Below are 12,311 nucleotides of genomic sequence, written 5' to 3'. Positions count from 1 at the left end.
TAAAAAGGAACCTAAGTATTAATAAAATATAATAAATATATCAATATTAATAAATACTTATAGATATATTATATGCAAGCAAATAAGAATATATGTATGTGTGTATAAAATCTAGTACAAAAAAATCAAACAAAAAAGTCACCAATAAAATAGGTCACAAAAAATAGACACATTTAAAAACCTACAAATCTAATAAACCTAAAATAAAAATTATAAAAAATGTTGTATATGTATGTGTGTGTATGTGTATGTGTATGTAGTCTAACCTGAAGAGCCAAACAAAAGTGCCACCAATAAAATAGGTTAAAATATCAATGCAAATGAACAAAGAATAACAAACAAAAGACAATAAAATCGACAAAAAAGAACATCTACTTACCAAAAAAAAGAATAATAATCAACAATAAGTGCTAACACAAAAAGAAACAAAGACAAAATGAACATGACATGATGAACTGAAAACAACCAATAAAAAAGACAAACATGAAGACTAAAACAACAAGAGCGAAAAGTAAAAAGGAGAAAGGGTCTATTGAGAGAGAGAAAGAGGAACTGAAAACAACCAATAAAAAAGACAAACGTGAAGACTAAAACGACAAGAGCGAAAAGTAAAAAGAAGAAAGGGTCTACTCAGAGAGAGAGAGAGAGAGAGAGAGAGAGAGAGAGAGAGAGAGAGAGAGAGAGAGAGAGAGAGAGAGAGAGAGAGAGAGAGAGAGAGAGAGTCATACTATGGAGTGGGAAAGAAGCTGACCAAAGGGGGCAAGGAAGGTAAAGAAGGGGGGACAACTAGGATGAGGGACATGCCTAAGTGAAGACAATAAAGGTTTTTGGGAATTACTTAAGCTCCATCCATTATCTCTAATAAGGTTGTAGGGGTTATTATTGGTTTTGATCAGCTACATAAGTTTCCTCTTGAAGAAGTTATCCTTCCTAAACATAAATTGAGGGCTCTTTAAGCATATATGGTGCTTGATGGAATAAGAATGCTCCATTGGGAATGAATTAAAAATACACTCATGCTTGATGTTCGCAACATGATCTTTAATCTTGATGCTAAAGGAACACCCAATTTTACTTATTGGGACGCACCATGAGAACACATAACTTTATAGACCCATGAATCCAAAAGTGATCAAGGGCTTGAAAGCAACCTGAACACCTTCTTTGATCAAAATCTTAGAGATCTTGTGGGAGATACCTATTGCATAGGGGAGTGAGATAAAAGGGCTAGCCTCAAGAAGAGAGGGAGAGGGCACGGGGATGGAATGGCAGAAGGATCTAGTTTGGCAGAAAGCTTTAGAGATTTGCTTTCCAGAATGACCATTACACCTGAATGCATGATGAATCTGGGCGAGTTCATGATCCAAGTTATCTTTGTCACAAATTTGATAGGCTCTCAAAGTGAGGATTTTGAGGATGCCCACTTGTTGGCTAGGGTGGTAGTGAGAGGAGGCATGCAGATATAAGTTTGTGTGAGTAGATTTGCAAAAAAAATCCACGAGTGAGAGAGTCATCAATTTTTTTTGTGGATCATGATATCAAGGAAAGGTAATAAATTATCACACTCAACATATTTGGAAAACTTTTCTATCCTATTGAGACCACAAGACCAACGAAAATTGGTGCCATCCACATAACACTTCCACTACTTGGGCTTAAGCAAGAAAGATCGCAAGGCAATTTTCAAAATTTTCCAGGTATTAGTTCATAATCAAAGGAGAGAGGGGAGAGCTCATGACCACACCCTCAACTTTCTCATAACTGTCACCTCAGATTGGCAACCTCAACATTAACTTGATGCTTGAAAATGTTGATATCATCAAGAACAAGAACCTTGGCAAAGAGGGAGACCATGTCAAAACCAACCAAAATGTCACTATTGTCATACCTAACATCTTTGATGAATTGGACAAAATGACTAGATTTTTTGACACATGAGTCAACATTACCTACAAGAGGGGCCAACAATTTAGCAAGGAAGGATGCTGACTTGTAGGTAGGGGAACCAATGGTATCCATAATGAGCCTCGACAAAATGTTAAAAAATTGCTACATAGTCGAACCTAGAAAAAATAATACATTGGTATGGATTGTGAAACCCTGATAACCTTGATAAATATTTTTTATTTTATTTCACCTTTTTATAGGTAATTTGAAGGACACAAGCCCTTAATATTTAAATTTCTTATGTAAATAATAGAAAAGTTTATTTTTAAAATGAAAATAAATTATTGACTAGAGCTAAGAAGACATTTTAACATCTTATCATATTATTTTGGGTATAACCATGGACCCATAAAAAATGCTTAAAATTATCTAGATGAGCTAACCCTTATAAAAAAAATCATCCAAACCATCACTAATCATATACAAAGCCAAATTAATAGTTTAAGAGACTACCTTTGAAAACCAATGATAAGGTAAACAAACTTGAATCCTTCAAGCATCCATTTTGTAAAATGACCCACATAATATTTATTTATACCACTAAATCTTGATAATAAGTCACTATTTCAACGTGTTTCCTTTACAAGGATTGAATTTACCAATGAAACATCGCTAGGTTCCTTACTTTGGTCATGATTAGGAACAAAATCAATTTCTAACATCTCTTACAAAGTATTATTATTTTCTTGATGACAAATGTAGCTTAAACTCTAATCTTTTATTCGTGAGTAAGGCATTTTAGCTCGTAGTTTATTGATAAAATCCTCCATTATTGAAGCTCTAGTTTGTAAGGCTCTACTATTGTTCATCTTATGTACTTCCAAAATTTCTTTAATAGTGGCTAAAGTAGGGATTTATGGACATTTTGTGCTAATAACATTGATTTAAAAAGATTTTCACGTTTAATAAGTCTTGAGAAGACTAACCATGCTACGACTCAAAGGGGAGTTCATTACTCATTATTCACATATCAATTCACAAACAAATACCCACAAAAAGAAATAGAACAATGAATGCCTTTATATTAAACAATAATTATCATACTTCAAAGTTTGCTAGCCTAATGAATCAACGAAAGTATTGCATGAATGATCCCCCCATTTAATGACCTTGTGGAAAAATAAATCGTCAACTGTGTTGACAAGGTAGAAGATGACACAAATTATCATGTCATATTAGAATAAATAGAAACACAAATATCTTGATTAGGAAATGTGGTTATATCTTTGAAATATATCACTATGAAGATAAAACCAAAATGCTATAAAAATGTATTTAAATTAAGAGAAAAAAAACATATAACTACATCACACTTGGCTCCTCAATAATCTCTTGGGTACACTTGGCTCCTTAATAATCTCTAGGGTAAGATCCTCAAATAGAGAACATAAATTGTTAAAATATGGTAATCTATAGATAAAAAATATTCAACACAATCTGATTCATAAACTCTAAACTTATTATCATGAATCATGGAAATATCTTATCTTTAATCTTTATATTTTCTACATTCTTCACCCTCAAATAGTCTTTAGAGGCTGAAGGAGGGATTGAGTTGAATTAGTCTTGAATGCGATAAAATATAGTACACATTGATTTTAATTAATTGGATTGCACAAACACTCGCCTTTTCTATTTTTTGTAATGAATAAATATTAGACAAAAACCATTTCACTTAACTTGAGATAACCTATTCTACCAAGTAAACCTAAGTATATAGAAGTAAACCTAAGTATATAGATGGTAATGACTAAGCTAACAATATTGTTGAAACTTAATTTGCAATACTTATTTAAACATAATGAACAACATAAATTGGGAGTAATGGACTTGTTTTAGAAGGAAGAGTACATTAGTATCTAGCAAAGACATAATTCAGTCCCCTTTAAGGTATCACCAATTTTTAAGAGGAGAGATTGTTAGATGTCGATGTTAGAGATTTGACTACATAATTACATTATATGAAATTACAAACATAAATGAGGTCTTCAAATTCCTTCCCATGAGGTAAATTTGCATGAATATTATTGAGCTTCCAATCTTTCAAAGAAACTTTAGCTAAACTAGTAAAACAACTAATAAGTAGGAGATAATTTCACAACTAGCTAAACTTTAGCTAAACTAGTAAAATGACTTCAAAATTAACCTCGACAATCAACTTCTTACAACCCAAAGAGGATGTCATCTAATATCAACATTACTTCTATCTTGTTATCTATCCTTGACCCCAAAAAGAGTAAGGTACCCCATATACAAAAGTGTCGAAAAAGAGTCGACAACAACCCTCACTTCGGCCAACCTAGATAATCTCTAATATTTTCATAAAAAATACTTGTTAAAAATTCTTTAGAAAGCATATTCCAAGGAATAACTAAAATATGTGGAATGTTTATTGATTAGTCCATTAATATGAATGCAATTAATTTTATTATTTTAAAATACAAATTTACATATATAAATTCACGATAATATATGTTTTAAAATGAATATTTTCATAATAAATAAATTAAAAAAAATGCATTCCTTACTTAATATAATTTAAGATATAAATCAAAATACATTTCTCCTTCAATTCAATTTTCATTAATAGAAATTTAATGTAAATATATAAGATTACATATATGTTACTTTATATAATATATTTCTAAAGTGACATCATGCTTACATTGCATATGCAAAAGGGCACGTTTTCTAAAACTCAACGAGACAAACAAAGCACATATTATGGGGTCATCTATAAAGATAACTTTATTGAAAACTAAATAGTTAGATATAAATATTCATCATCCTTATTGCTATGACATAATATTACGATACACTTATTCTAACAAGATTCAGGTATCTGTTATGTTCTTTCTCTTCTTTCTTCTTCAAGAAAATTTTGTCTCATAATCGAGACAAATATGTGACATCTTACCATATCCACTAATAAATATTGATACTTAAATAACAACAATATTCAACAACGATATTAGAAATTTTACCCATATAAAACAACTTAACTATAAAATGTCCTTCTCTTCGTTAAACTTGGTAACATTAATGAACCTTCCCAATACATACCCCACTCTAAAATGGAAGTACAAAGGGAAACCATTTGGGGTCTACTACATCATCATCATCATCAAGGTTTCCCATCAACATCAAGGCAAAGCTGCAAAGCTATGGGTTGCTTTGAGAGGTTTTGGAGGGGACCTTAAAGGCCTAAAAAGGTCAAAAAGTAAAAGCAACATTATAAAATATCTCTTACCTCTTTTGGGAAATAAAAAATAAAATAATAAAAATGAAAATACAAACACACATCGCACAAGGCAATTTTAAATAAAGAAGAAAATGTATTGGAAAGCCAAAAAAGGATAAACAGTGGAGGCGTTAGAAATTATGTATTTATTTTGTTTATTTAATTTCCATCGCCCAAAACAACATTTTTTGCCTGTTTCTTCGAGCAGTTTCTGAAAAAAGCCAGTGTGCACAGCAATGTCTCATGTCCTTAGCTGTTGGTTACATGATGGTGAGAGATAGGAGCTCATCCATATTCAAAAGGAGCTCCACTGCTGCTGTTTCAGTTCTAGAGGCTGCTATTTTCTGCTTCTAACTGCATATACTGACAAGTAAGGCCTGGTTTGTTTTTAAAAGATCTTATTTTCCAGTTTACTTATTTCATATGACCGTGGGGCAGTGTCGAGAATTTGAAAAAGAAATTGAGAAAAAATTGTTGTTCCTGGAACACCATTTTTGATCAGGGCCCTTGGCCTTACTGTAAATGCATTTAGTTTGCGATACACATGGTCTTATCTTGGACCTTGGATTTTTGGTGCTTCCTTTCCGTTTAATTTCTAGCACAAAGTTTTACCCTACAGTGCCCTGGGATTTGAACCAGCTAGCTGTATAGGCGCATCCAAGAGATAATACACTGCAGCTGGAGTGGATTAGTGGCATTTTGTTTTGGATGAGGTACGAGTGGGAGGAGGAAGAGGAAGGATCATGGTTTGGAATGAGATGATTAGAGGTTGGAATGAATTTCTAGTTTGAGGTTGAAGTGGGGTTTATGGGAATAAGTAAATTTTAGGTATCATCTGGTTTTCTGCTGTGGTTAGGCAGTTTGGTGGTGTTTATACGGTTGCACATATTTGTAGTGTTGTGTGGCTTGGACAGTTTGATTTTTTAGAGATGATACTTTTGGGTATTTGGTGGTGGTGATTTTGGGCAACTTTGGTAGTGCTATGCTGATGGGCATTATGATGATAATGTGATTCGACATTTTGACAGTACTCTATTTTATTCGATTGTGGCGTTGCCTTTTGGTGGTGCTCTGGTAGCTTTGACATATCGGTGTTCAAACTCGGTCATTTTGTTTCTACCCTGCTGTTTGGTATTTTGATGGGTATCTTTTGAACGGGAAAATTGTTTTGTAAACTGTTGAAGCTTAAAACTGGATTGTATTTTATTTCGTGGAGTCTGTTCATGCTGGTATCAGAGCTTGGAATCTCAGTTGTGGTCTACAGACAGTATTTTTAAGAAGTTCCTTTTTGACTCTAGTTCGTCTGCAGCTGGCAAGGCCTTTTAAAGGCATTCAAGTATTTCAGAGACTGGAAGTTGGGTATTTGACATCTATGCATGGAAGGGAGAGAATCAATGGGCTTGCCTCCGCCTTCTGCCACAACAACAGGTTCTGATTCCTTTCCTGCTGTTTCTCAGAGAGTGGGTCATGTGAGTGGTGCCTTGCATGCAGGGATGGCTCCTGTAATGCGGCCTCACTCAAGTGTAAGTGTCACAATTGCGTCGAATCCAAACAATTCTAGCTCTCCTCTATACCAAACAGATCCATCCACAGCAATTGTGACACATGGAATGAATGCAAGCATGAGTGCAGGCGTGCAGAGAATGGAGCCGGGGAAAAGAAAGAGAGGCAGGCCCAGGAAGTATGGGCCTGACGGGAGTATGTCATTAGCTTTAACCCCTTTCTCTTCGACCTCAAACTTCTCACCATCTGAGAAACGGGGTAGAGGGCGGCCACCGGGGTCAGGAAAAAAGCAGCAATTGGCTGCTCTAGGTACATTTTAAATACTTTCTTGTCATTTCATGCTTATTAAAAATTTACATTTGTGCTGGGACACTTTCTTTTAAGTCTTTTTTTGGTTTGAAAAATATGGAAACTGTAGGTACCGCTGCTGAATCATTGATAGACATCAATGTGTGACAAGTTATGGCATGCAACTTTTAAACACAACTCTTTAGTAGATTTAGGAAATCTAAGGTGTCAGCTTTGTAAGATGACAATTGTCATGCCTCTAACTTTGAAGTTTGTACTTATTAGATCTAATCTTTGTTAAATGTTGAGGTGGTAATTTTTGATTTTTTTATGTTCTGTACTCCAGTTTATTTTGAAACTGATTTTTCACTTTGGGAAATATACAACCATTGATTTACTTCTTACAATCCTTTTTTTTGGTTGGTTAAATTTTAGTATGTTGGTTAATCGGCTAACAGGAATGTTTGTAACTGCATTCTGGGTGATGGTATGATGATTCTTTCTTGTTGTTTGATACTACTCCCTCTAAGACAGGTTTGCCTCCATTTAGAGATGTACTCTCATGCTCTCTCCTTATATGCTTTCTTCTGCAAAAATTTATGCTTACCAGGGGAATGGATGGCAGGCTCAGCGGGAGTGGGATTCACTCCACATGTCATCACCATAGCGTCGGGAGAGGTATGTGATTTCTTCAAATGTTAACTGGTTATTTCCATTCAATTATTTTGAGTTCTGGTAGTTTTGACAGCAAGTTATATAATTTTTAGTAACATGAAATGTCTTTGAGTTTGATGGGTACATGTTTGGACTCTATGCATCCTCAACTTGCTTTGAAATATGAATTCATATTCTAGCATCTAAATATGCTATATTAATTTAAAATAAACTATATTTTGAGATTGACTTCATGTAGATCATTGTGATGTTTTAAAATTTTGAGTTAGATTGTTCATTGTTTTCTAATGACCGTTATATAATTATTGCTCTTGGTTTGTGTCGAAACATGTAAATTTTTGTATGGCTTTATCAGGATCAACGCCTACACATTAAATGTATTTTATTTTTCCTTGTTTTGCATCTATTATGTGATCCATGTCTTTCCATTCTATCATCAAATACTACTGTGAAATAGAAATCGCAAGCCTGGAGGAAAGAGACAAGCATCTACAAATTGCTTTCTTGAACATGCTTAGGGTTGAACATTTATATATTGCTCCTCTTTCCTTACCATGTTTGAAGAGATGAGAAGGAAACATTCTAAATGGAAACTATGCCTTTTGAGTTATTTGGTCAACTATTTGATTCCTACAGGTTCAAATGTCTCAAATTTGAAAATTTCTGACTCTGTAAAATAAACGATTTGATATATGTTACGTGAACTTTTTACTCTAATTTTCTTAAAAGGTATATTGGTTTATTAGAATCAATATGTCTTTTACTCGATGCCTGTTTCAATAGTTATAAATGGTAGATTATGCATCATAAATAAATCCAGATTTGATACACTCAAGCTCAAACCTTTTACATGTACTCACACTAACTCTAACCTTTTACATGTATTAAGTCTTCAGGAACTCTGATTAAATTTTGTTCCATAAACTTGTATAAATATTCAGTGGGTTCTCACGTCTGTAACCATTTTTGCATTTTCCTGTTTTGGTTGACTTTAAGAGAGAGTGTTCCTGAAACAACTCCTCTTATTTGTTCCTCTTGAACATTTATTTTGCATTTCTGATGAATACATTTTCTTAACATTCTGGAACATTTCAGATGTTTTAAAACTCGACAGTATCCATTTTGACTTTGAATGGCTCTTGCAAGTTAGGATGAGCAAGAATAGGTGTATGAGTAATTTTGTTTTTTGAAGCATCAAAATAACATATTCATGTTTCCTACTTCAATGGACAACACTTGCAATAGCGAAGGAGGAGGCATTAAAATTCTTCATCTACTCGACTTCCCAACAAAGCTCCATGTCTTTGTTGTGCCCTTTGGTGTGGACCAATTTGTAATAGCTCAACTTTTGTTAGACAAAGATCTACTCTTAATCCTCCTCCATCTACGTTTTCTAAATTGACTAGTGATTGCTTTGCAAGCTTGCATTTCATTACATTAGATGAAGGCTTTTTTCTTGCAATACTAGCAAAACTTACTTTAAATGCGTTAAATGTGATTCACAAGTAGCAGTAAAAATATGTCTTGTGTAATCCGAGTCTGTGCATGACATCTTGGGGATGAAAGGAGGGTACAGGGATGGATGAAATGTCTTCTTCCTATGCCACTTCAACAACAAAAGTTGGGAGAGTTTCTAACTGTACTTTGCAGTGGACATTCCTCCATTGTAAGACCAATGAAGTAGGTGCTTTGCTGCCTTGAGAACATCGATGTTTGATATCTCAATGGTGTAAGACCAATGGTGAATGTGGCATGCAATTTTTAAGAAAAAATGTTTTAGTTATTATTCATGGAGGCAGCAAGGTTACAACAAAGTCATTAAGACTTGACAAATTATGTAGATGGGATAGCTAGTCAAAGAGAAATAGGTTCTACACAAAGGAAACCATTTCCAGGTTTGGAGGGATGGATGAAAATAAGTGTTCTATTAGAAAGTTTTTTTAAAAATTCGTGTTTTGGCAGATGGTTTAGAGGAAATTTTCTAATGGAGATATGGTTTGAAGATGATTTGTTCGTGTTCAATTGCGGCTTTGGAAGACTATATTTTAGTTACAAATAATGATTGTGTTGTTAGGGAAAGTGACAAAAAGGATGCTTTTTGATAGGAACTAAGGATTTGAGGGAGATGGTAGGGTTTTGTTGAGATGCTCTTTGTGCTATCATTAATGTTTGATGTTATTCAATTTTAGCTTCTTTTAGTTTGTTTAAAATGGTAAACACACGTTGAGACTCATAAAGTTGTCCCTTAGCTGTCCCTAAATTCCAGGAAATAAACTTGCACATATGCACACAGTTACACATCCACATGCACACACACACACACACATTCTCTTGGAACTTTGATATCTCATTCATCAATCTCATAAGTTGGCTTTTTGGTGAAAAAATTATGCTCTTGAAAGAGAATCGGGAAGTTTAAATTCACGCATGCATACATTAATGCAGGAGCATCTTGGGTTCTTGAGAATCTTGCTTCAACCAAAAACATTTGTTTTCATTTTGTTCTTGTTTTCCAGTTAGAAAGATTGTTGCAGCGGTTGTGTATCCTTGAGAGATTTTGTTTGCTATCATGGAATCTGGTTGAGGACTCTCTGTAGTTCCTATCTCCCTGATCGCAACTTATTTTGATTCAGTTTTGCTTGCCAGTTTGGTTGGTTGTGATCTCACCGGTTGACCATTCAGTGTGTTCATTGGTTCACCCAGTTATGTGGTCACTGATCGTTCTTCTTATCACCGGTTCTGTTGTGTTCACTGATTGTTCTTCATGTCACTGGTGCACTGGTTGCATTCACTGATTTGTTGAGTGTGGATTGCGCTGGAAGTTTCTGATCGATGAAGCTGATTAATGTAGATCTCGAGGTGGATTCGTGTGTGGCTGACTTGTTGGTTGAATCGTTTTTGGAAGTTTCTATAATTGATGTAATTTTTTCTAAATTTAGGTCGATCGGTCTGACACGTTTGTCTTGGGATATGTAACATCTTGAATACTGACCTATGGTGGCTTCGTGTTTAAATCTAGGGTTTGCCATCGTTGGTTTGTAAGGAGAAGATAAATGTCAAGTTAGGGGCATCCTGAGGGATGATAGCTCGAAGCAGAAGGATCGAATTAAGATCTAAGTTTATTTTGTTTGTATTGGCCATAAACAGGAAGGCCTTACAACTCAACATGCACGAAGTACCTGGTTGAATAAAAGCTTGAATCTGCATTGTATCTCTCTCAAATCTGTGTTATTGCTTCCGTGTTGTTTGCTGCAAGGTTGGACATCTCATTTTGGAATATCTCCACCTTGGAACTGCATCACACGCACACATTGCCTTGGAAATTTAAACATATCATTGATCAATCTCATAAGTTGGCTTGTTGGTGAAAAACTTATGCTCTTGAAAGAGAACCTGCAAGTTTTAACCTGCATTTGGTAGGACAATTATGTCCTGTATTGATGCAGGGGGTAGGATTTATATGCCTTGTCTTGAAGCACAATTAGGTACCTCCAACCTTAGTGGAAGTATGAGGTAGTTACACATGCTATAAGCTATCCAGAAGCGAGGTTGCCCAACCTTGTGGACTATAAAATGATTCCATTTCCCTTTCCAGTAAAGTAACTGGTGCATTGCACAGACCAAAAGGAAGAACTAATCACACACAAGCCTTGTTTTGTTTTGAGCGTTGCCTTCCATATGCCTTTATTCAAACTTGTGTTCGTTTGATTCTAGAAAATGATTCCATTTCCATTTCCATCAAAGTAATTGGTGCATTGCACAGACCATAAGGAAGAACTAATCACACAAAAACCTTGTGTCATTTTGAGTGCTACCTTCCATATATATGCCTTCATTTAATCTTGTGTTTGTTTGATTCTAGATCTTATTACATGAAATGCATGACATGCCGAAATTGGTTTGACAAGTCATTTATCATGGCGAGGTAATTCTTGTTCTTGATGGGGATCATTTTCTTTGCACACCTTCCAAGAGCCATCCTTATGTATGATGACGATAGGTGAGCCAAATTAGTAAAGTACCTGAGTGAATTTTCCCTTTCTGCAATAAATTTGAAGTTTTCTGTTTGTTTCATCTCTCCAACAATGATTACTTGGACAAGGCTTGTATGAGGCAATCTTGGGTAGAGGATATTTGGGCAACAAATGGATCTCTGACTCTCTAGTTCTACCTCCTTTTTGTTAACAATGTAAAAACTTATCCACATATCTGAGCATCTTGTTATTTTAGTCAATCTTTAAAAAGTTATAGCTCATCATCTTTCCCATTTTTCAAAACGACACAAGCAATATTTCTTGTTTGCTTGCACGAGTCCTTCGGCTTGGCTGGTGCTTACCATGGCAAGCTTGGGCCTTTTTCTTCATGTGCATTCATGATACATCTGACTTCATCTTTGACCAATTTGTACTTGTTTTCTCTCCTGATGTGGATGCCATCCTTGAAACGCAATAACTTCCAAACACATCTGTTTTAACTTCTTCACCCAAAACTAATTTGGAGCATATGCCATTGTCAATAACTGCATTTACATTTGTGTTTTTGATTTGGGAAAAGCTTGGTCATATCTTCCCCTTTTTGCTTTGTCTTAGCTGCACTGGTAGTGATGCAACCTGGTGCTTCATCTACATCTCCTCTACTGCCACTTCCTTCCATTCCA

At 34.8% G+C, this 12,311-nt stretch overlaps 1 protein-coding gene across 3 annotated transcripts in view; it reads left to right on the top strand.

The window, feature by feature from the left end:
* Positions 1-5,270: 5,270 nt before the first annotated feature.
* Positions 5,271-12,311, top strand: part of LOC149563255 (AT-hook motif nuclear-localized protein 10-like) — a 44,282-nt gene continuing 37,241 nt past the window's right edge. Inside the window, exons 1-2 of one of the 3 annotated variants that reach the window (XM_089826611.1) lie at positions 5,271-7,000; positions 7,590-7,657. In XM_089826611.1, the coding sequence (XP_089682737.1) occupies positions 6,565-7,000; positions 7,590-7,657 (504 nt within the window). In that variant the 5' untranslated portion in view covers positions 5,271-6,564. The remainder of the gene's footprint in view (positions 7,001-7,589; positions 7,658-12,311) is intronic. The other 2 variants (XM_089826612.1, XM_089826613.1) reach the window with 2 other exon arrangements.

This window comes from Cupressus sempervirens, chromosome 4, assembly GCF_028749045.1.
Source record: "Cupressus sempervirens isolate cs-2001-9-10 chromosome 4, ASM2874904v1, whole genome shotgun sequence".
NCBI classification, from domain to species: domain Eukaryota; kingdom Viridiplantae; phylum Streptophyta; class Pinopsida; order Cupressales; family Cupressaceae; genus Cupressus; species Cupressus sempervirens.
This window is presented reverse-complemented; position numbering and strand designations above follow the sequence as displayed.